General features: G+C 41.0%; 1 protein-coding gene across 3 annotated transcripts; it reads left to right on the plus strand.

Moving 5' to 3' along the window:
- Positions 1–7,089: 7,089 nt before the first annotated feature.
- LOC131237752 (probable calcium-binding protein CML16) lies at positions 7,090–23,389 on the plus strand. 3 transcript variants are annotated; one of them, XR_009167394.1, is made up of 7 exons: positions 7,090–7,331; positions 16,028–16,191; positions 17,016–17,201; positions 17,697–17,850; positions 18,308–18,564; positions 21,636–22,187; positions 23,093–23,389. XR_009167394.1 is itself a non-coding variant. In XM_058235703.1 (6 exons), exons 1-6 carry the CDS (start codon positions 7,106–7,108, stop codon positions 22,119–22,121), a joined length of 1,473 nt encoding a protein of 490 aa, XP_058091686.1. In that variant the 5' UTR covers positions 7,090–7,105; the 3' UTR covers positions 22,122–22,207. The 3 variants fall into 3 exon arrangements, 2 of the variants coding, with proteins under 2 accessions (XP_058091686.1, XP_058091687.1); XM_058235703.1 differs by lacking the exon at positions 23,093–23,389 and having other exon boundaries at positions 21,636–22,207; XM_058235704.1 differs by lacking the exons at positions 7,090–7,331; positions 16,028–16,191; positions 17,016–17,201; positions 23,093–23,389 and having other exon boundaries at positions 17,743–17,850; positions 18,303–18,564; positions 21,636–22,207.
- Positions 23,390–25,268: the final 1,879 nt, after the last annotated feature.

Genomic DNA, 25,268 nt, shown 5'->3' on the forward strand with positions numbered 1-25,268 from the left:
GATTTTAGAACTTTTGTTGGCCCAGGTGCAAAATACCTATACAATGCAGCTCATGTATACGCAATGAGATCAATCCATCCATCAAGAGGTCCCACTATATGTGCCAGATGGCACATAACTATTGGATCCAATCTATCCATCAATGGGCCCAAGAATGAGATTGGTCCATTAATCATGTAGGCTATGGTTTTTCTGAAAATATGTATGGCTGAAGATTTCTATGTTCTCAAACTATTTCTAACATATTGGCTATCATGATGAGTGGACCAACCTCATTTTTAGCTATAAGATCTTTTAAGGTTTACCCTCTTATGATGAGTGGCCTAGATATTGTACGTGTTTGCTAGACTTGCGCGTTGGTGGGGTGGAGATTGCATGCATGCTCGGTGATACTTCATTGGAAATATTTCAACCGTTGATCATTTGACACATTTTCTAATATGGACCATCTGGTTTTTAGTGTTGTTTTCTGGGTTATTGAGATGATCTTCCAATCTTGAAGATTTCATTGGTTATTACCCGTCGATGGTGAGGCTCATTGCAAAAGTGATCTAGATCAATGCAGCATGATATCAGATCTAAGGTCTATGGCTCGGACATGAAAAATAGAAATGGATAGGGGGTGTATTGTGATTACAAAATGAAGAAATTGATGGCTGAGATTTTTCACCAGGTGTAAATTTTATAATAAACATCCACCAGATGGACAGTCCTGATGAAACGCTAACAAGCAAAATGTGCGGCGAAAATATGACTCTGGTGGGCGCGGCTTCGGTGGATCCCTGGATCCACCAAGTTGGGTGGGACCCCTGACCCTGGGGCTCACAGTGATGTATGTGTCTTAAATCCACACCGTCCAACCCTTTTGACAGCTCATTTTAGGGTATGATTTCAAAAATGAAGCTGACCCAAATCTTAGGTAGACTACACCACGGGAAACAGTCGCTATTGAATCATCACCATTAAAAACATCATGGATTCCACCGGAATGCTTATTTACCATCCAACCTGTTGATAAGGTCACGGAGCCCTAGACGAGGAGATCATACAAATATCATCATGATCCAAAGCTTTTGTGGCCCACAGTAAGTTTTGAATGGTCAATTACCACTATTTCTGGTACTATGGTCCAGCTGAGATTTGGATCTGCTTCCATTTTTAGATCCTGCCCTAAAATGAGCTTTCAACATGGATGGACGGCATGGATGTAGTCACATACATCACGGTGGGCCCTACAGTCAGGGGTCCCATCCCCAGGAGACACGCCCCACTCAGGTAGTGTTAAAATGTGAGGTATACATGTCTATTGAATTAGGCCAATTTAAGTTAAGTGAAAAAATGAAAAGAAGCTACGCAAACGAATTCGTTGAATTGCGATTCAGGTAACTATGGTCTTCATACTGGTCCATGATTAGTTGATCCAGACGGTTGATTTAATGGGCCTCAGCACTGAGATGGATATTGGAGAATATCCAGGATCTGATAATCCTAGCTCATTGATATTTCAGTCAACAGATAATTAGCAATGGTCAACATTCATTGTAGAAAGGCTGAATATCAAGGGCCTTGATCTACCATTCTAGGGAATACCGTTCAAGTGTGTGGCCCGTCTTATCAAACAGGTTGGATAATCGAGCCATGGCCCTACATCTACTTCATCCTGCTCGATCAGATAACTGTTCATTCGTGATGAGTAAAACATCTTCTAACCGGAAACGGATTGGCTACTCCCCCTGCCACCAGCTCCGTGGCTGATGGTTGGTGCTCCGTGGGCCCCACCATGATGTTTGTATTTCATCCATTCCGTTCATCCATTTTTACAGATAATTTTATGTATGGTACCGAAAATTAGAGGGATATAAATCTCAGGTGGACCACACCACATGAAAACAATAGTGATTGGATATCCACCATTAAAAACCTGCTAAGGCCCACTATACTGTTTATTTGACATCCAATCTGTTGATTAGGTCATACAGGCCCAGATGAAGAGAAAAAACAAAGATCAGCTTGATCCAAAACTTTTATGGCCCCCTAAATGTTTTTAATGGTCGATCCTCATTCGACACTGTTTCCTATAATGTGCTCCACTTGAAAATTGGATATACCTCATTTTTGGATTCATACCGTAGAATGATCTCTAAAAATAGATGGATGGCATGGATGAAACACATACATCATGGTGGGGCTCACATAGCTGCGACCACCAGCCATTGGCTGGTGTCAGGGGGAGTAGTCAATCCGCTTCCCTTCTAACCCACTTGCCTACGTACGGTGGGGGTTGGAAGGGGCGACCCTCAGTAACATGGATCTTGTATGGACGGTCAAGATGATGCCCAGCTCCATGTTCAAGTTTTGTGATGTATGTTGGAACTGGGATGTGGGCTGCAGCTCCGTGTCCCAAAAAGCATGGCTGGTCTTATATCCTTCCTATAAAATTTCCATTTGAGGTTTGAGTGGTGCACAAGATCATATAAAACTCTGGAGGCACAACTCCATTTCCTCCGCTTCACTAGATTTATATAAGCAAAAATCTAAAAAAAACTTGTAAATCTTTCCACTCTCATGAATTATCAACTCAAGATATCGGAAGTGATTATTTTGCAAAGCTTCTTTACTAACTCTTCATTTTTGCGCAAAATATTAATAAAATTATACTCCATATACTTTGTCCTAATTTAACTAATTTTAAATCTTATATATTTTAAAGTACCCCTTCATAAATCTAGCTTTGTATTAATTCTCTCCTTTATCTTATCAATCAAGCCGTGTTATCTATAAACACAAACATTATGAGACTTCTTCAAAACAAATGGTCCGTTACTTTCCCAGTAAAAGGATACAGGTTCAATGCCAACCCCGTGTGGAATCTTATATAAACTGGAAACTCCGCTTCTCTCCCCTTTAGTGGTTCTCACATTTGTTAATGTTCATTTGTACATATCTTTAATCATATCAACGCATCTTCTTGAAAGGTTTTTTTTCTTCTCAACACTCATTAAATTAACTCTCCAAGAACTCTATCTTAAGCTTTCTCCAAGTCAATAAAGGTCATGTAGATATCCTTCCTCATTATCTTATATTTCTCAGCAATTATCTAAGTAGGAAATCGGTGGTAGACTTTGTTTATATCCATTTTCGGCACCTTGACATGACCCAATAAGAAATTGCCACATGGTGGCACCACGTGTATAGCATACACAAGAAGCATACTCGCACCTGAAGAAATCTTCAGTTAATTTCCTTTCAGCATTACACATTCTATTATTAATGTGATGACACGGACTCATACGTATGCCTCAAGGGAGTGAATCATCACATGCCGTGTGGCCATGATCAACGTGCCTATTTACGAGGTAACGTAGCAAGCATGCCTATAAGAGACCCATCGAATAGTGTATCTATCATGAATTTGGCGATGATATCCAATGCAAAGTCATCTCTCATGATCTTTCAAGAATGTGAGATCTCCCTAGAAATGTTCAGAGAGGCAGCAGGAATCGAGAAGGTTTCAAACATCAAAAGATCGAATGAACCCATGTTCAAGCTAACCCGGCCTTTGACCGAACCTAAGTTAAAAGAAAATCTCATCGACTAATCTCAAGTCATTCATTGATTAGGCTAAAAAGGATGAGAGAGCTAGATAAGAAGGCAAGTCTGTCCGGTGATAACATATCAGGCAAATCTAATTCGTCCACCAATGTGGAAATAGGAAGAGATAGAGGAAGTACCTGGACACCCCCAGAATCGGACCTCAATCAGGATTAAGAATCTGAGAGGTCAATATGTGATGGATATTGTCCATCCATCTTTTCTAGTATTCGAAACCATCCCGTAATGAATGCTGAAAATGTCAGAGGAGGCCTAATGTACGCTACTCGACACCTCTTGGTTACATTTGGCATAACGGACCATCACTTGAGATTTGAGTGGCCGAGATTGATTAGGCCTAACCCCTTGACCTAGCTGTCTTGATCAGAGGAATCTTGACATATTTAGGCTTGATCTCTAGTGAACCATAGACACCCAGCGACGGATCAACTATAAGAAGAATATTCCAGAAGCCAAGGAATCCGAATATGATAGGAGTCCCAATCTAAGTTGCTAGTTTCGGAGCAATCGAAGGGTTCCCTATATCTAGAACAACGACATGAGCATAAAGGATGTAAAAGCAACAGGAACTAGTGAGGGTTTCACCGCCTCAACAATATATAAAAAGGAGCAATTAAAGAAGACCTCGACGCCTCATGCCAAACACATCAACTTATTTTTTATTTCATCTTTCCTTTATTTTTTCCGAGCGTAATCTTAGCTTAGTTTTACATAGCTACTGCCTAATGGTTTCTGCTACAATACCTTAAGAGTAGAAGTAAATTTTTGCAACCTTATGTTGTAAGACCGTGATAATTTAAGTTCCAATTTAGTTGATCACACCCGCCAAGTATTAATCATTTTCCTTTGTTTTGTTTATGCATTTGATTGTCTCGCAACTTGTCGATTCTAATAAGCATCACTTCCAAATGTTAATGAAATCAATAACATTTTGCTTTCTTTAATTTGTATGTGCATCATTATTTCTTTGAGAAATATATTGAACTTAAAGTGCTGGTGACAGAACAAGTCCTTGAGTTCATAGATTCATGCCTATTGTCACAAGGTAAAAAGAACTCTTTCAAAAGGATTAGCCTCATTTCCTTTTATAAATCATCTAAACGAATCACAATATCTACCGTTGAGAGGACTCTTGATCCTATGTCCATTGTCCAGTTTGTCCATCTTAGAGAAGGAGATGTCAACTATTTAATTAACTCTTGAGTCAAGTATACTCTGACATGCTGCCGATCTTAGTCACACCCGCCTACATTTAATATAAGCCTTTGCTCACACATACGATCTAATTTGAATGAATTTAGAGTAACATACTTTAAACTCCTTCGCACGGAACCTAATTGATTTTCTAATGTGTTTGTGTCGTGCCTTAGTCTTTTGCTCAATTACTCTTCATAAAATATTCATACCATACTAATGAATTTAATCCAGCAAAATTAGAGTATCATGTTTCCTTTATTCATATAAATAGGTAAAATAGATCTTTTGGTCACATTTTCTTTAATTTTACAATTTTCTTGAATAACTTTATCAATTAAAATAACCTCATAACTGTGGTACACCTTCATGGAAGCGGAATAGGTGCGGCTGGCCTCACCCACGACAGTGTGGCCCTTACCGCGGGTCCCACCTTGATGTATTTATTGTATATCCATGCTATCCATTCATTTTTTCATATCATTTAAGGTCATGATCTGAAAAATTATCCAAATCTCATATGTACCATACTAGAAGAAACAATGGTGATTGAACATCCCACCATTAAAAACTTCGTAGGGCCCACCGTAATGTTTAGGTAATGATTATTTTCCATCCAACCTGTTTATAAGGCCACACAAACCTGGATGGAGGGAAAGAACAAATATCAGCTTCATCCAAAACATTTCTGACCCACAATGTTTTTAATAGTCAATCACTGCTGTTTCCTAAGGTGTGGTCCACCTGAGTTTCGGATCTAGTTAATTTTTAGGATCATGCCCTAAAATGATATGAAAAAACGTATGGACGGCATAGATATAGAATAAACACATCAGGGTGGACCCCATGGTAAGGGCCGCACCTAATCCGTGCCCCACTTTCATACCACGTACACTTCCAGAAGTCTTTGGTGTACCGTACACTTCAGGCAATATACCACTCTTTGTGCTCTTACTACCGTTAGTGAATCCGTACACTTCGCACGACACGTATCTACACCAGCTATATAGCTGGTGTGTGGTACACCACCCAATCCGCTTCCTATAACTGATTTCCCACGAAAAAGCAGTCCTATCCGTTCCATCTGTGGCCTTCAAATGAACGGTCACATATAAAAGGAGAAATTATTCGGATCCAAACAAAAAATTAGTTCTAATACTCTGACGCCATAGAGTTCTTAATTCAGCGTAGATTTTGCATTGATCACCATCGAAAGACTATCTCACAAGATAGACGGTCGGGATTTGACAAAACCTTAAAGCCGTTCATCCATTTTCACAAATCATTTTATATCGTGATCCCAAAAACGAGAGGGATATAAATCTCAGATGGACCACACCACAGGAAAACAATAGTGATTAGATATCCACCATTAAAATCCTCCTAAGGCCAACTGTACTTTTTATTTGACATCTAATCTGTTGATTAGATTATACGGACCTAGATGAAGTAAATAAAATAAATATCAGCTTGATCCAAAACTTTTATGGTCCCCAAAAAGTTTTTAATGGTCGACATTCATTCAACACTATTTCCTGTAGTGTGGTCCACTTGAGTTTGGGATATACCTCATTTTTGGTCTCATATCCTAAAATGATCTAGAAAAATAGATGGACGGCATGGATGAAACACATACATCATGGTGGGGCCCACAGAGCACCGATCATCAGCCATTGGCTGGTGGCAGGGGAGTAGCCAATCCGTTTCCAAAGCTTATCCGCTGACACGTAGATGGATAAGGTGCATGCATACCAACCTCGTTCGACTATGTTTCCATCTACTTCGAGGAATTAATGCATACCAACCTCGCTCGAGTATGTTTCCATCTACTTCGACGCATGAATACTACAGTGCACTCGACCTCGTGCAGTCTTCCATCACTCCCCCTCACACGTGCAAAAATAGAACACGTGGGAAAGATCCCACATGCTTATCAGATGTATCCGGCTGTTCATATGCATTATTGAAAAAATTAGACTGATCTAATGGTCACATGGGCCATTCTTATACATCGAACAAAGATTGCCAGTGTATTCATATTAACCGTCCATTTCTTTTGCATATATGTGGCCAACCCAATAATCTAAATAGCGTGAATTTTATAATAACATATCTACACGGGGGTACGTGCTCAATAATTGGATTGGATCTCACGCATGTGCACTACATTGTCGCCACGTGTGAGAATCGAGTGACCTAGCATTCCACACCTACACTTCTTCACGCACGTGCTGCCAACCTACGTCTGCTCGGCTGATTCAAATGCCGATGCTTGGAGCATGAGAGATCCGTTGGAAGGATGAATGGTATCAGAGAAGGCGGTATTGTGGTGCCCGAGCCAATGCCAGTGTGGCCACCTTCATCACATGAGGAGAGATCATTGGCCATTGATCTTTCATCCAACGGCTGTAAAAAAGATAGAAAACTTGTGTGTGTCACGAGTGGGAATTCTTTCCTGGGCCATTTCATCGTCAAGGCGCTTTTGATTCGAGGGTACTTGGTCCGAGTCATGGTGCACACACAAGGTACATCTCTCTCTCTCCCTCCAGATTATTGGATGTTCCAAAATTCAACCATATCTAGAACTCAGATGGGCCACACCATCTGAACCATGTGAAATCATTCTAAATAACTGATGGAGCCCACCTAAGCCCACACCATCCTAATGAGATTCACACGATGGATGGTTGGAATGTCTGAACCACATGTCAATGGCCCTGTAAATAGAGGTGGGCATCAAGTCGAGTCAGACCGAGTTAGGTCTCACCTGACTCGATCTGGTTTTGAAAAAGGCCGGACCCAAACTTGATCCGACTCGGTACTGAGTCTAGTATGCTTGACTCAATCGAGTCCAGGTATGGGATGGACTGATCCGAACCGAGTCTGACCCGGTCAAAAATACCGAGTCGGATCGAGTTGGCACCGAGTCAAATCGGGTCGCCGAGCTGGGTTACTAGGGCAAGGCGGGTTTAGGTATCGGGTTAGGGTTAGGTTTTAGGTTTAGGGATTGGGGATTAGGGTTTAGGGTTAGGTTTTAACCCGGTCACACCCGAGTTAGGACAGACGCACCACAGCAAGCCCGACCACACCGCACGGTCCGCGCCCGAGCTAGGCTAGGCGGGACGCACCGCTGCACCTGATCTAGGCCAGGTGGGACTCACCAGCGAGCCCGGTCAGGTGGAGAGAGCTCCGCACCACACTCGATCCAACCCAGACCACCGCAACAAGCCCAGGCCACTCCATGACAAATTAGGAATTATTAATTTTTTTAATTATATTTTACTTCAATTGAGCTGAATTGTTGCCGAATTGTTACTGAAGCTAGGACGGACAGGTGGAGGGAGGAAGTGGAGAGGGGAGAGAGAGGAGGAGGAGGGACAGTCAAACGGGTGCTACTGTGCCAGAATTAGTTTCAGATTAGTTTGCTCGATCAGGTGCGGCGGGTACGTAGGGTTAGGGTAGAGGGAAAGGAAAGTTTACACACACACACACACACACACACACACATTGCTTGACAACCGGATTGAGTCGGGTTTTGGATCGGGTCAAGTCGGGCTGGATTGAGTTTCGGTTTGAGTTAGGTTAAGTTATAATTCGAACTCGATTTGGCCAGGTTTCGGATCAAAATAGGGCTACTTGATCCAAACCCAACTCTACCATTTCGGTTTGGGTTGAGTCGAGTCCACCGAGTCGGTCCAACTTGTGTACAACTCTACCCGTAAACAAACAGAAAGATTTCATGTGGCTCACCTAGATTGACCTGATTTCTATGGGCGTACTGTCCTGCCGACCAAGCCATGTAAGGTTGTAAGGCCTAAAAATAACCCACATCCATGGTTCTAGTGGACCACACCAGTGTAAACAGTGTGCAAAGGCATGCCCACCCTCCAAACTATTTTTGGTGTGATCCATAGCATAAGTTTTCGAGAGATAGCTGATGGTTGGAGTGGATTTCACATACTCATCACAGTGGGCCTTGTAAAAAATTAAGGGTGGATGCCGCATTCTCAACTATTTCCTTTGATGTGGCCACATGATTCAAGGCTCAATCTGAGTTTTGGGCACTAGGCCTAATGATGGATGATGCATTCGATGGTTGGAGTGGATTGTACATATACATCATGGTGGGCCTGTAAAAAATCTAGATGAGGCATCTCCCTCCCAACTGTTTCCCTCTGTTTGGCTCTCTTGAATCACAAATCTCACTGATTTTTTAGCCCCTAGCCTAAAATATGGTCATGCACGGATGGACAGAGATTTTCGAAACATATCATGATGGGTCCACTTAAGCCTTACACCCTTTGTCTCACATGCAACTTATGGTACGTCCAACTAGTTGAAATATGGGGCCACCATGGTGTTTGTATAACATCTTATCTATCCATTTAGGTTGTCCACCATGAAATTGGGATGCCCCATAATCAAGTGATCCAACCATCAAAATGGGATGCCCCATTGATCGAGGCATCTCATTTTTTTAATAGGACAACCGGATGGGCAAGATGTCATACAGACTATTTTAGGACCCACATGTCAACTAGTTAGATGCTGATGTAGAGTGGGCCACAAACATATTCTTGGTACAATTGGACTGAAAGTAGTTCAAACGGAAGTGGACGTAGTCCATCATACTCGGGCACAATCCTACATAGGGTATGACATAACCGGGCCTCAACGCGCCTGGTTTGAAGAAACTCATTTGGAGAGAAATAATTATCATTTAAAGTATGAACCATAAATCATTTATAACTTTTGATTCGGGCATCATTGTGGGATGCATGACCTATCAAACTTAACTGTAACAAGCCATCTAAGGTCAACTGACCTGCAAGGCAGGTCACGTTGGTCCATTTAATGAGAAAACACTTCATTCCGATTCAAAAAATGCGCTTTTCGTAAAAATTTACTACTTTTGTAGTTTTAATTTAGATATAAGTAGTTTTCTTAGGAACTGCTCATAACCATGCTAAGAATCATCGTACATGATTAGTTTAGGATTTTCTATTTTTGGTAAAATTTATTATTTTAGGATAAATTTTAATTTAGTTGATTTAGGACTTTTAATTAGGATTTTACTTTTTTCTATAATTAATGTAATTGGAAAGTTTGATGATTATTTAATAAACTAATTTTGAATTTTTCTTTTCTTTCTTGTGGATGAAAAAATAACCTTAAGATTCAAGGTTTTAACACGTGGGGAAGACGATGATCTTCCTTTTTTTTAACCTGTTCACGCTCTTCTCTCATCATATGTACAACTAGTTGTGTAACGACTTCCCACACACATAGACACACATATGTATGTATGTATATGTATCCATACATATATGTCATGTGACCATGTGTTCACACACATACATATGTATATGCATACATACATATATGTCATGTGTCCATGTGTACACACATACATGTGTGTGTGTGTGTGTGTATTCCAGGTGGATCAATTGCTCATATCTTGGGCTCTCTCATTGAAGGGCCATGGTCCAAACATTACTTCAGATGTATGATGTACAACATTGATTGTTGGCATTCAAAATGAATCATTAATAACTATAATGGGAAATGGTTCACATTCAATTCCAATTTAATGGTTGGAATCTTAATCATAAAAGTAGCTCGGATGGGAATTGATGTTTTTGACTATGACTCAACCAGATTTCACCAACACAAAATCAAATTGGGTGACAACTCAACCAAAACTCAAGAAAATCCCTACTCAACCCGAAGAAAAAAAAAAAAACAAGAAGAAGAAGAAGGACCTGAAAGAACTGGAACAAGTTTTCCACAAACTCATCCGAGTCATCGAGTTGACTCGGTTTTAAGTCGACTCCAGTCTTGTGTTTTTGCACCATGGATCATCCCACCTCCATAAGCTTTCGCTTCTCATTAGTTCAAGCGAAACGAATAACTTAAGAATCCAACCCAGTTAAAGCTAAGTATGAGTCTAAATCCTAAGGAAGTAAGTAAGGAGACTTGAACATCTCCTACTTTGATACTACTACTTGCTGCAGTGAGTACCGTCCAATTCATAAAAAGCTCAAGAGCTATTGGAGAAGCATTGAAATATCCACTCATCCTGACCCTCCTGGGTAACCTGACCAAGACCTCCCATCGGGCTATCTTGGATCTCATGGGTCCTGCAATGGGACCCACCTCGTGGCCATCCTGCCCCTCCTAGGCCCCACATCATAGGCCCACCCCACCCCAGTGTAGAGATGCACCCGCATCAATCCGAGTATGGTATACTAGAAGCTACCCAACTGAGACCCAATCCCACTTGTTGAAAGCCTTGCCCTTTAGGCACATGCAAGTCCATATCCTACATGATTAGTTACTTCCTATATAAGCCGGGCCATATCCAACCCACATGACCCAAGGCTCAGACTGAGCAACCCCAGCTCAGTTGCCACCCTACTTTCACCACAGCCAAACGCGGTTCCCACTTCCCATCACCATCCAATCTCTACCTCATATTAGAATAAAAAGGAAAAGTGAGGATTTTAAAAAATTAAGGAAAAGTGGTTTTTGTCTTGTGTTAACCCCACTTGCTTTAATTGTGTTTATTTTAGTCACACGATGTAAAGATGATGAGAAATTTGAGACTATATGAGAATCCATCACTTAACGTATTGGAATCTAAACGTATGTCATGGGGCCAACTTCACATACACACGGGCCGCAATGCGGGGAGATCGATGTGGTGTCTTTGACTCGGCCTATTTTTTTTTTTCTTTGTTAGAGTGTGGTCAATCATGTGCATGTACACATAGGCATAGAGCCTCTATGTGACTCAATATTAATTGAGCCGACACATACGGACAAATTTTTAATGCATTGCCCGCATGCACCTCAAGCCCCAATGGTTATATCTTCTTCTCTCTCTCTCTCTCTCTCTCTCTCTCTCTCTCTCTCTCTATAAAGGCTCATCATTTCTCATTCAGAAGCCACATTCCAAAAAATAAATCATATCCCTTATTCTCTTCAATTTTCTTTCTACAATTTTTCTTTGAGCAAATTAGTGCGAGTAGGTTTCAATTCATTTAACTGAGATCGTGTACGCACCTAATCAAAACAATCACTTATAAAGGAGAGTTGTTATATATGAGGACAGAATTGTCGAGACCCATTATATCGAGGTTCTTCCTTCGAGGGTAAATCTATCTTTAATATAATGATTGTAACGTGCCTTAGCTCTTCAGATTGCTCGTTCATTATTTTTTTTATGTTATAGTTGAATTTCCTACTTAATCTCGTTATTAGGACTAACACCCCACACACCATGATACATATTAAAACTAGAGGTGACACAAACCGAGCTAGTTCAGTTAGCTTGCTCGACTCGACTCAAAAAAGCTTGATTTGAATCGGTTCGAAGCTGAGTTTGAGCTGAGTCGAGCAGATTTTTTGAGCTCGAAAATGAGTTTGAGCCGAGTTCAAGTTGGCCCTAGCTCGACGCGACTCAGATAGAACTCAGCTTGAATCAAACTCGGATGGAACCAGTTCGGTGACTCGGTTACTTTAATATTGATGTTGCTTACCAAGTGTTTGATGAAATGGCCCAAAGAAGTGTGGCTGGTGGCAAGGAAGGTATGTATATAAAACAAACACCCTTTTTTTCTTGATTTTTATGTTGCTTAAAAGGTGTTTGATAAAATACTTGTAAAACCATTGCCGCTGTCTCAAATATGGAGAGATTTTAAAGGTGCAGTTCAGGTGTTTGTGAAAATGCTGCAATGGTGAACTCGGCTCGATCTCGGCTTGAACTGGCCCAAGCTGCTGTGTAACGCCCCAGAATTCGAGGGTTAAGCAAAGCTCAACTTCCGAGATTCAACGCATCACTTATGTAACATAGATAATGATATTTAAATGTTGTCCATATTAGTATATTAAACATGAGAGGGATTACACTAAATTGACATATCATACTCCAGAGTTAATATAATTAAGCAAGCGGAAGACTGAGATGGATATATAAAGTATATGTACATGTTTTACAACCTCCAGAGTATGAGTATATTATCGGGCCGAATATATACATGTGTTAACTCAAAATGACAAAATGTAAGTGTTCGAGTAATCCATGTATCCCTGAAATCCCATCGAAGCAGCACGAGGTTTACATAGACATGCCAAAGAGCTGAACATAGGAGAACTCTTCCTCCTCATCTGCGAAGTTCAACTCTGTTACATATGCATCCTCATCACCTGTATCTATAACAGAGTCTGGTTGGTGTTTTAAAACACCGTCTCAAAGTGAGAATGAGTGATCAACTCAGTGGTACTATAAGGCAAATGTTAACATGTTATCAATTTAATCAAGCAGTAATGAAAAGGCAGTACAACAATCATTTCCTAACTACTCTTATTAATGCAGGTATGGTATGCAGTAATGATGCATGCCCTCGCACGACACTCCCTCAAGCGACTACATCAACCATTCGCGCATGACAAACTCCATAAAGTATACTTCATAGCTAAAGCACATGCAATGCAGTGCATGATTGTGTTAACCGAGTACATAATTAGGCTTATTCATACAGTAAATTCAGGAAGCTAAGGTACCTTCTTTTTTATCATTTACCGAACCGAAAGATCCATCTAAGGTCGTCAATCCTAGTCAATCACATACGATAGGCAAGTTGTAAGACATTACTCCTAATGAAAAACAGTGGATAGGTAAGTTCGAGAGTTTACACTTGAGGTCACTACGGGGAGGCTCGTCACCTCAGCGCAAGCCGACAGCTCAAATACAGTGTCCCATACCACCATATTCGTCTCATGAGTTTGGGTTGCTCACTGGTCACTACGGGGAGACTCATCACCCTAGCGTATGTGTCTTATACCACCATACTCGGTTCAAGTCTTAGCGGATCGTGGTACCATGGTTAAAATGGGCTTTTACACTAGCAGGAATATCTTAGATTCAAGCAGTGGCGTCCATACATGGTGAACATACAATAGGCTGATCCGCTTGTTAGGGAAGTTCGATTGGTATGAGCACACGCTAATGTAATTGACATGGAGTGCATAAACACTCCGTGTGGCCTAACCACTGCCAACAACCCTTGTGTGACCTGGATTCGTTGAATTTTCCCGATGTGACGCAACTAATTCGGCCACCTGAACAGGGGCTGTTACTGATTGCCTGGACTACATTGTAGCCCCAATCTTACTCAGATGTAATAAATAAATACATGTGATAATCATTTCAGCATTTGGCAAATAATCCAAGTAAATACTTCATTTGAGCATTTTATCAAACACCTTGAATATGTTAACAAACATTTGCATTTTATTTATAAATTCCGTAGAAGCAAGTATGATCACATGAAATAAATTATACATACATACAAGGTAATGCAAAATACTATCTTAATACCTGTAATAAGTACGAATCATCAACATTTTCTCATTCAGACTATTTATCAAACACTTAGGCTACACATAAGCAAATATTTTAGCAACAAATATTTTAGCAATTCCATTTACAAGGATGTCATCATGCAAATAACAATCATGAATCCTAGCTTAGTAATCATAATAAATACAAATCATGTTTACATGTTCATTGAAACACTTCAACAAACACATAAGATGCATAGTTATACAACATAGTTCATACATCGAAATCGACGTGTCTAAGACGATATGGTAGTAATCAAGTCAGACATAAATCATTAGCTAACATTGATAGCATTGAAAACCATAACCTAAACATTTATAGTCTGCACCTTTTGTCGGAATACTTGTTTCGAACTCGATTCGAATCCTACGTTCCCGAATACAGAACAACGGGTACCTAAACATTGAAATAGGTTAGATATTTCGTCATTTACATTACTTGAATCCCTAAATTAGGATTAGGGTTAGGATTTCTTACCCAAATCATAGTTGAAACAGGTTGTGTAACGAAACGGGAGCAGTGATTTAGCCCGTGGAGTAGTGAGAGTGAATCCCAGCAACGATCTCCCTATCTCTCTCTCTTCTCCTCACTCTTTTCTCCTCTTTTCTCTCTTCTCTCTCCTAAGATTAGAGAAATTCGTATGAAATGGGAATGAGGTGGTTTAAGGGCATTATATAGGCCCATAATTGGTGTAAATGGCCCCAGGGCCATGGTATACTTAGGTTACAGCTAAAGGGTGCCTGTTTCTGACAAACAGGGCCCTTAAGAAGGTCCCTTTCTCACTTACGGCATAAGGTAAGTTCCGTAACTATGAATCTAAGCTAGGTTATGATTTTGGTACGATCGGATTAGCGGATTGACCGTGGAGGACCTGTGTTAGATCAACGGTCGTTGTCGCTTGATCAGGGCCACAAATATACAGATATGTGTAGGAAAATTTTCCTGATCCATGGGTGAAGTTTGGTTAGAAACTGACGGTCTGAAATCTTTAATTTCGCCTGCAAGAAAATGGCCCAATTCACTTAAGTTTCAATACCTTTTCTAAGGATATTCGCGTTTCTCACACACTTTACTTAGGGCTTAAGTTATGCGTTTCTGGATACTATTTGGCTCGATTCCCGCAATGTTCGTCAAGCCCTGTAAGACGGACATAACCCTATAGTTTTGCCGTCATTGGACTTTCGACGTGCGGTCTATGCTCCCGAGAGCAACTGGCTTTTGGAATTTCTCTTAGGTTATTAAGTAGTGTTGAGTCATTGCTTTTGATAGTTTTGGGTCTTGTCATTTGTATAGATAGTAGTTCAAGCTAAATTCACTGCCTATTTAGTTTAATATTTAACTAAATTTTGCTTAAATTTCTATAAGATACGATCCTTAGGGATTTCTGCCTGAGGTGGTACTCGGGCCCTTGTACGGATTTTTCTGAGACGTTATATGCTAACTGAACCGAGCCGAGCTGGCTAGTCAAGCTCGAGGATCGAACCGAGTCGAGGTCAGCTAGTGGCCGAGCCGAGTCCAACTCGACTCGGTTCGACTCCATGTACACCCCTGATGAAAACTAACTCATGTGCAACTCTTGTTCTCATAATGGATCACACATGTTTTACCGGCGTAAAGATCCACACCGAAGCACCTACAATGAAAGTTCGATATGAGCATATCTATTATCGGTCCACCGGATGGAAATTAAGAATGGACCCCACTTTCTCCCAATAGATCAATGATCAGTTAACGAGACGGATCGATAGATGGACCAGATAAATTTCTTTAATTTTTTAAATATATAGTGTATTTATTTATTTTATTTATTTGCAGAGGAATTAGAGGAATTTCAAAGAATGGAAGAATTCAGGAGCGTGGAGAATGTTGTGATAGCAAATATGGGGAACTTGTGTAGCCTTTGTGAGGCATTTAGAGGGTGCCATGCCATTTTCCATACCTCTTCCTTTATCGACCCCAAGGGCATCTCAGGATATTCGGTTAGTGAACTTCTCATACGATGTCTATGACATCCTATCCGTCCATAAGGTAGGGCAAGGTGGACCCCCGTGTATGAAAAAAATGGACGGTTTAAAACATGAAATTTGGACATATTAATGGTCTGATTCCATGAGCATGTGCATGTGGCCTGCCTGATGATTTGACTGGCCTGATCTTTGTGCCAGCAATTTTTGCAGTATGGCCCACCTTAATGCATGGAACGGATGTTGTTCACACGTGACATGTCGCCGTGTGTGCTAGCTGGATTGAACGGTTCCTGGCCCTTCTTGGGTGTATGGAGGATTTTTCATTGTTGTACGCATGCAACGTTGCATGGGGAATTTAGTATACAACTCATTTTTATTTTTGGCTAATGTAACACTTTGGGGGAACATCCACGCTGTGCAAATGGTCGGAGATACTGTAAAGAAGATCTGGAGAAAAAATGGGAAGAATCCACTCATTATTTGGGCTACACACTTACATTGAATCAGAGCATCATCTGTCCACTGATTTTGACGGTGAAGACTACCTGATGAACGGACCATCCTGGCTTTCTCCCAATGTATTCTTCATGATGCATCCCACCATTTTCACGGTTTGGATGTTATAAAAAGTTATGATTTAGCGGGAAAGAAGGCATTGTATGTGACTCCCATGGTGGGACCCAAAGAGCTCAGGTGTTTTACAGGTGTTGTGGAGGATTTGGGTCCCTCGTGAACGGATCCGATGATGCAAACGTGTGTAGCATTGGCACGTGTGAGGCGTGGGAGTAGCCTTCCACTTCAATGGAGATGATGTAATCTTACAACATCTCTTGCAGGAACGGATGGCGATGGTAGAGGCAGAAGGAGCAGCGAACGTGATCGAAGCTTGCAAGTGGGCCCCATGCGAGAAAAGATGCATTCTCACTTCCTCCTTACTCGCTTCTGTCTGGCCCAGAAATGTTGTTTCAGGAGTCTTGGATGAGAGCTGCTGGAGTGATGAAGAGTTCTGTAGAGCTAACAAGGTAGATATTTTAGAGGAGATTTTCATCCGTCCGTTATTGTGGGTCCATCATTCTTGGATTTTCATGATGGGTCCACTACACTGCATAATCAGATCATCCAAACCGTCCATCTGGTGGGCCATACCGTTGATAAATATGGACTGCTTGAAGTCCATTGGACAGACGAGTAGGATTATCAACTGATGGTGACATTTATGTATTTTTCGATTTAAATCACGGTGGGTCCCACATAACCTTTTTTTGCACAAGTGAGGGTTTTCAGATTGTACAAGTGAGGCCCATTGGTTCAATGATCCATACCATTGATTTGATGTGATCCACGGTAGAACAAGGCCCAAAAATCTTCCTATTCTATTTGCCAATTTTGTAATATTTTTCTCTAGTGAATGTGGACCGCTCTTGATCATCTATTTTCAGAAACCAAATTGAATGGTTAGGATCTTCAACCTCAATTACATTAGATTTAATCTAAACCGTCCATTGACCAAAATGCAGCTATGGCTTGCATTGGGTAAGACGATGATGGAGAAAGTTGCTTGGAGGAAATCGGAGGAAATGCAAGTGAAGTTGGTCAGCGTTTGCCATGGCCTTCTCACACATCCAACGGCTCATATCGCTCATCAATCAGCCTTGATACCCTATCTTAAAGGTAAACCACCAATCAACTTCATCTTTAAAACATATCAAACGCACAAGTACATCCGTCCATTGGCAAATGTTGGGGTGACCCATATAACGAGTGGATTTGGTATGTTTTATATCATATAATATTTATGGTAAGTCCCACCTTTTTGAACGGTTCAGATCTTCTGCACTGATGACGAGTTGGTGGGAAAGGACAGAATTGTATCTTTCATCCCAACCTATGGCTGTGTAGAACATCCAAACCCTAGAAAAGGTGGGCCACATCATGAAGAACACCTGCAGTGAGAGCCAAGATGGTCCACTCATCAGTCAACGTACACCGTCGAAATCATCAGACAACCAATGGTCTGATTTAATGTAGAGTGTGGCCCAGCCCTACATTAAGCTAGATTGGAAGAGTGGGCCCCACATATAGCCTCCCATAATGTGAACGTTTCTGATTTAACTGTAATCAAGTGTAGGGAGTGTGACCATGCTTCGACGTGGAGTACTGGCGACCGTCGATGTGAATAAAGTTGCAGAGGCCCATGTCAAGGTTTACGAAGAGATGGACGGTGGAGCTTGTGGGAGATATTTATGCTTTGATGGAGTGATTAGAGGAGAAGATGAAGTGATTAGATTAGAGCATGAATTAAAAATACGTGGGATATTATCAAGAGAGAGAAATCTACTACAACAAGAAACTGCTGTAGTAGAAAGTAATTACATTCTCAGTCATGTAAAGCTTACTAGGCTAATGTCTTATGACAATCGATGCTGTAATCGTAATTAGCCAGAAAATATTATGAGATTAATCTTAATTTTCATATAAACCCTTATTTCATCAGGAGAACTTTGATACTCTGGTGTAGTGTGATCCATGATATGCAGCCACCTGGAACAAACTTAGGAATTGCATAACTGGCATATAAGTAATTCAAACTAAACCATCGCAGGTTAGGAGTGGGTTACACAGTTTAATAATTTGAATTCATGTATGCCACGTGTACAATTTATGAGCGCCTGTGCATCAAGCATCATACGCTGCCAGAGTATCGATTATTAATTCCCCTAATTCCTTTTTCATAATTTCATGGATATTTTAATGTTGGAGGACATATGATGTCCCTGACCATAGATAATACTGTCATCCGTTTATCTTTTTACAGCTTTTACAAGTGGGGTAGCTTTGATCCAGACCGCTGAGATGATGGTCCCCACCATGGATTAAACCTGTCCTATTAATCTCCCACATTGGTTGATCCTATCCATCAAATCTTTGGTTTTTTTTACACAGTTGATGAATATAGGATGTTGCTATAATGCTTAGCTGTCTATTTGCATGTAGTGAATCGAAGGTTTGTATTTCTACATTAGGGAGAAATTTGGGGGATGGTCCATCTGGGTGGGCCCATCTAATCGTTGGTCCAAATCACAATAAAATAAAATAAAATAAATAAATAAAAACACGGCCCTGCTTCTTTAGGGTGGAGGATACTAGCACGATCACCAGTCAGACGGTGAAGATAGTTTTTAAAATCCGACCCTGACCCAGTAACAATTTAGATTGGGTCTAAACAGAGCCGGATTCAAAATGGGAAATTTACGTGGAAAAAGTAAGATTACAACACCTTCGTTGGAACTTACATGTGACGGTGTATCTTCGTTCATGTTAGGTGGGTGTCTCTATGCACGGTGCATGTGAGGACGGCTGAAATCCCACTTTGGATGTGGACCGAGTTTCTGTAGGGCCATACCACAGGAAACAGTAGGGAGGGAGACACCCACCCTCGAAACCTTCCTGGCCCACGGTGATGTTTAGATGCCCACCTGGATGAAGGGAAAACATAAATATAATCAAGATACAAAACTTCTGTGGTACCCTTTAAGGTTTAAACGGTTTTATTTAATAATCGGTCTTGTGGTTCACTTGAATTTTGGAACTCTGTCATGTTTTTAAAAATTGACTAAAATGAGCTCAGGAAACGGATGGACGGAGTGGATATAACAGAAATATTGTGGTGGCCCGCATAGAGGTTGGGGTTACAGGGGAGCCGTGTAAACCCGGCTTACAGGCAAGCGGCGTCCAATAGTCTAGTACGGACACGGCCGGATGGCGTCTCTAGCCACGAACGGGCAGTTCTTTGGGCCAGCCAACCGTAATGTATCTATTTATTCACGCCGTCCATCCACTATTCTAATACATGAGAACTAAAATGAAGCATATCCAACCCTCAAATGTACCACACCAAAAAATAAGCTTAGGTTGCATTAAATGCAAAAATCATTAAAGACCTGTTTGATTTTCTTGCTCAACTGTAATTATCTTATAAATGAGTAATCATTATTTATCAAAGTAATTACTGCATCTTTCCTAATGTTGACTTGACTGGATATTTTTTGGATACTTTTAAATTGAGAAATTTGCAAAATAAACATATAGTCCATCATAACATGTGTGGCTTATCCACACCATTCATTTATGATGCCAACTGAATTTAAGGTATGAGCCTAAAAATTAGGTAGATCCAAAGCTCAAGTGGATCATACCATACAAAATTGAGAGAATTGAATGCCTACCATTAAAAACTTCACGGGGGCTCTTAGAAGCTTTAGATCAAGTTTATATTTATGTTTTTCACTTATCTATGCTTATGTGATCCTATGAACAGATTCAACGGTGAATAGACTCAATAAAAAAATCAACTTTCAATGGTGGATAAATTACGCCCACTGCTTCCTTCAACGTCGGCCAGTTGAGCGTTGTATCTCTTTTTTATTTTTCGGCTCATGCCCTGTACATCACAGTGGGGCTATGGATTTAAGTCAAATATTTTTCGACCGGTTTTCTAAGTAAAATTACCCACTCATATTCAAACACGCAAAATAATAATAATTACTTATTTACCTATATCAGGGAAAATCAAACAGTCTCTAAATGCTTAAATGCAAGAATTATATGTGGTGTGGTTCACTTTAAAGTTGGATTTGCCTCATTTTTGTGTCTATATCTTTGAATGATCTGAGAATAGGGATGGACGGCACGGATAAATAGATATGGCCCTCCCGAAGAACTGCGTCCGTCTAATACTGACGTTGTACAGAAAAGTAAATATTATTTCTCTCGGTATTCTCTCGTTTTCCCACTCTCGCGACTGAGAGTCCAGCGTGTGTCGCTGCTCTGTGGGCCCGCATTCGGAAATAATCCAATGATTTGAACCGTTCATGCTTTATTTTATATCATGAATAAGCTATTGTGAGATAATAAGCTTCATTAACTCAGAGTTGAATGCGATCCATTGAAAATTTTATTCACTGTTATAATTTACCTGTAGATGATGATAAAAGAAATAATCATAAAATATTATTTTTAATTTATTGGTTCTTATCACGTAGATTCTACAAAATGGACAGTTCCGATCATTTCAGAACTCAAAATGTGGGCCATTGTAAAACGCGACACATATAGAATTCTATGTCGTTTCCATCGTATTGCAATAGAAGCATCCTTCCACCGTACACGTAGCAGGTGTCTGAATTAGATCAGAACCGTCCACATGTTGGGAACTTCAGTGGATGGACCGTTTTAAGTAGCAGCGTATGAGAGTCATATCAGCCAGAGTATCAAACAAAAGAGTGAAAGCAATCTTGACCGTCCATCTGATGTACAGATAAATATTCACCGACGCATAAACCAACGCGCTTTCTGTTTCTCTCATAAAAAACCAACCTACCCACATCTCAAACAAACCAAAGCCAAAAAGCAAGACTCTTCTCTCTCTCTCTCATTTCAACATCATCCATTATCAGATCATGGGCTCCATGCAAGCCGATCAGCTAAAACAGCTGAGAGACATCTTCGCACGCTTCGACATGGACTCCGACGGGAGCCTGACCCACCTCGAGTTAGCGGCCCTTCTTCGGTCTCTGGGCCTCAAGCCCAACGGCGATCAGATCCATGTCCTCCTGGCTAACATCGACTCAAACGGCAACGGCACCGTGGAATTCGACGAGCTGATCGACGCCATCATGCCCGAGATGAACCAGGAGACATTGGTCAACCAGGAGCAGCTGATGGAGGTTTTCCGATCCTTCGATCGCGACGGCAACGGTTACATAACAGCCGCCGAGCTAGCGCAATCCATGGCCAAGATGGGCCACCCCCTCACGTTCCGAGAGCTGACGGAGATGTTCCGAGAGGCTGATACTGACGGCGATGGCGCGATCAGCTTCACTGAGTTTGCTTCCGTTATGGCGAAATCGGCCGCTGATTTCCTCGGCATCGCCATGTCGTAGCTGGATATCTGTACATTGTTTTCATCATGTATCTGTTAACTACATCATCAACATCGTTAATCAATGGTATCAATCTCTTCATCAAATCTTTGCATTCTCATCCGTTCATCAGTTGGCAAATCTCTTTATCAGATCTTAACTTGGTTCTCTCTCTCCAGCGGACTGACCGAGAGGTATTTGACTTGATCCTCTCCCACTGATTTTTTAGGGATTTTTATCCGATTTTTACCAAACAATGCCTTGACATTTTCAAAACCCCAAAATGATTTTAGGATGAAAAGACCAAAATGCCCTCTAGTTCCGCAGCGGGGAGCGGATTGGGTGCGGACCTTAAGGTGGGGCCCTCATTGATGTATGTATTCTATATCCACACAGTCCATCCGTTTTTTCAGATCATTTTAGACGATGATCCAAAAAATGAAGCAAATCCAATTTTTAGGTGAACCATACTGTAGAAAAAGGTGGTGATTGACCATTCCCTAAAATTTTCCTACAGTATGGTCCACCTGAGGTTTGGATCTTTTTCATTTTTTGTCTCATTCCCTAAAATGTTCAGGAAAAACGGATGAACGGTGTGGATATAGAATATATATACATCAAGGTGGGCCCCACAGTAAGGGCTGCACCGTCTTTGGTGAGGCCGGGCCCGCACCTAATCTGCTGCCTCAGCAGTGTAAGACGTGTTTTTCAGCTCTGGACCAACCCGACTATCTCAAAATTTTGGGGAGCTGGAATCCAAGCCGAATTCTCCCATCTACCTACCTACCTATACATTTGGATTGGGTCCTTACTCTTGCTCGGGTGGTAGACTCTCAGGAGTTTCAACTCCCTATCGACGGTTCGAGTACCCATAGGTGGTGAAATTCGACCAGCGTGAGTGTGTGTGCGTGTGTAAAAAAAAAAAAAAAAAAGAGTCAGGTCTTTTTTCCTTTGAATCTGGATTGTCTTCCAGTTGATCCACGCATTTGCAGATGAGTAATTACACATGTTCTTGGGGGAAGCGGATTGGCTGGTGTACCACATACCACCATCCTTCAAGAAGAGTAATGTACGAATGGTTGAGAGGAGATTAAAGTTACATGAGCCTACAATGATTTATTTATTATATCCATATTCAAAGCTGAAGTGGACCATATCACAAAGATTAGTATAGATAATAATTTTCACTAGAGCTTATAATAATGTTTTTGTTCCATCCAATCTGTTCACAAGATTACAGAACTAAATGAAGAGAAAAAATAAATATTAAATTGATTCAAAACTTCTATGACCGCAATATATAAGATTTCAACGGTAGACGTTCAATCTCTGACTACTTTTTCTGTAATGAAGTCCACTAGATATTTAGATATGTCTTATTTTTTGGCTCATGCCTTACAAGAATGATCTTGCTGCTAAATAGAAAAACACTGAACTTAGTGATGTCAACAAACCACCGGGGTGGGTGCTGTGTGGTAGACCAGCCATTCCCTTCCGTTTATTAGAACACATTTGTTTCAGATTACGAGTTGAGTTAAGATCGGGACCCGATCATTCAATACAGGGGTTGGTCCGGATAGGGCTGGCTTAAATCCAAGCTCAACCCATTATTCTAAATAGCCTACTTTTTTGCCTGAGTCCAACTGGCGTCAGAACAATTGACTTGTTACCCCAAGTTGGGCCGGACGCGGTTTCGCTAATAATGCTGCAACTAGCTAGGTAGCTAGTGGTCGGTGCTACGTGGGCTCACCATGATTTATGTGTTTTCTCTACAGTCTATTCATTTTTACACGTCAATTAAATAATTTATCCTATAAATGAGGCAGATGAAAATCTCATGTGATCTATCATTTAAAAACTCCTACGGCCCACTTTAATGTTTATTTGACATCCATGCTGTAAAGTAGGTCATACGGACTTGAATGAAGGAAAGAAAACAAATATTACCTTTATTCAAAACCAAGAAGATTTTAATGGTCAGAGTTCAATCAACACTGTGTGGCCAACTTGGGATTTTGATCTACCTCAGTTTTAGGTTCATATAATAAAATTACCTGGAAAAATGGATGGCCGGCATGGAAGAGACGCTTAGGGCCTGTTTGGGAATGTGGATTTGGAACCCCCTGGATTCGCAACCCCCAGGATTGGAAGCCCCCTGGATTGACAATCCTCTCGGTGTGTTTGGCACCTGGAGTGTGAATCAACTTTAATTCAAAAATACCTATACATGGTATATTTACGGGGGTTTGAATTTAATTACTAAATCAACTTTAATATCCCCAATTAGTGAGATATATAATTTTTGACACTATGGTTGTGATAAGCCCGCTAAAATATATGCTTTGCCTAAAAATGATGAAATTCCAAGTCTCAGATGGACCGCAAGCACAAGATTATGTCCAAGTGACTAACCAACGATTTTTAGTCGTTGATTAATATGGACAATGTTTGGATGGTGCTGGACAATATTTGGACGGTGTTGATCTACATGAACAATGTTTGGACGGTGCTGAGCATCGTTAGTGGGCCATGTGCCTAGTAGAATGATAGTGTACAATGACTTACATTTACACGTGCAACTATTAAAATGATTTTAGGTGTAATCCAAGCTCTCACCTTGGATTACAAACCCCCTCAAAGAGGGGATTGGGAACCCCCTGGATTGACAATCCCCAGTTGCTTTATGCTGCCAAACAACCAAAGGGATTTGAAACCCCCTCTAATCCCCTCCAATCCAAGGTGCCAAACGACCCCTTACATAATGTTGGGTCCACAGAGGAGCCATTGGCTAGTCGCAGGGGAGTAGCCAATCCGTTTCCAGTTGGGGCCGTCCTTAGGGAAACTCGTCCATGGTTGTGTTGGGTTCCGACGTGGGCCATGTAAATGGATGGTTGGAAATAGAAATATCACAATGACCCACATTCAAGTGAAAACGTTCAAAGACCTATGACTAAATTTTGGATATTGGATATTTTGGGGATGCGATGCCTGGACCGTCGGTGACAACAGAAGTATGGTATGGGTCCCAAATGCACGGTTATGTTTGGGGAAACGGATTGGCTACTCCCTCTGACACCAGCCCTGGTGCTCCGTGGGACCCACCATGATGTATGTGTTTCATCCATTCCGTTCATCCATTTTTAAAGATCATTTTAGGCTTGTTTTTAA

The sequence above is a fragment of the Magnolia sinica genome, chromosome 2, assembly GCF_029962835.1.
Source record: "Magnolia sinica isolate HGM2019 chromosome 2, MsV1, whole genome shotgun sequence".
Classification (NCBI taxonomy): Eukaryota; Viridiplantae; Streptophyta; class Magnoliopsida; order Magnoliales; family Magnoliaceae; genus Magnolia; species Magnolia sinica.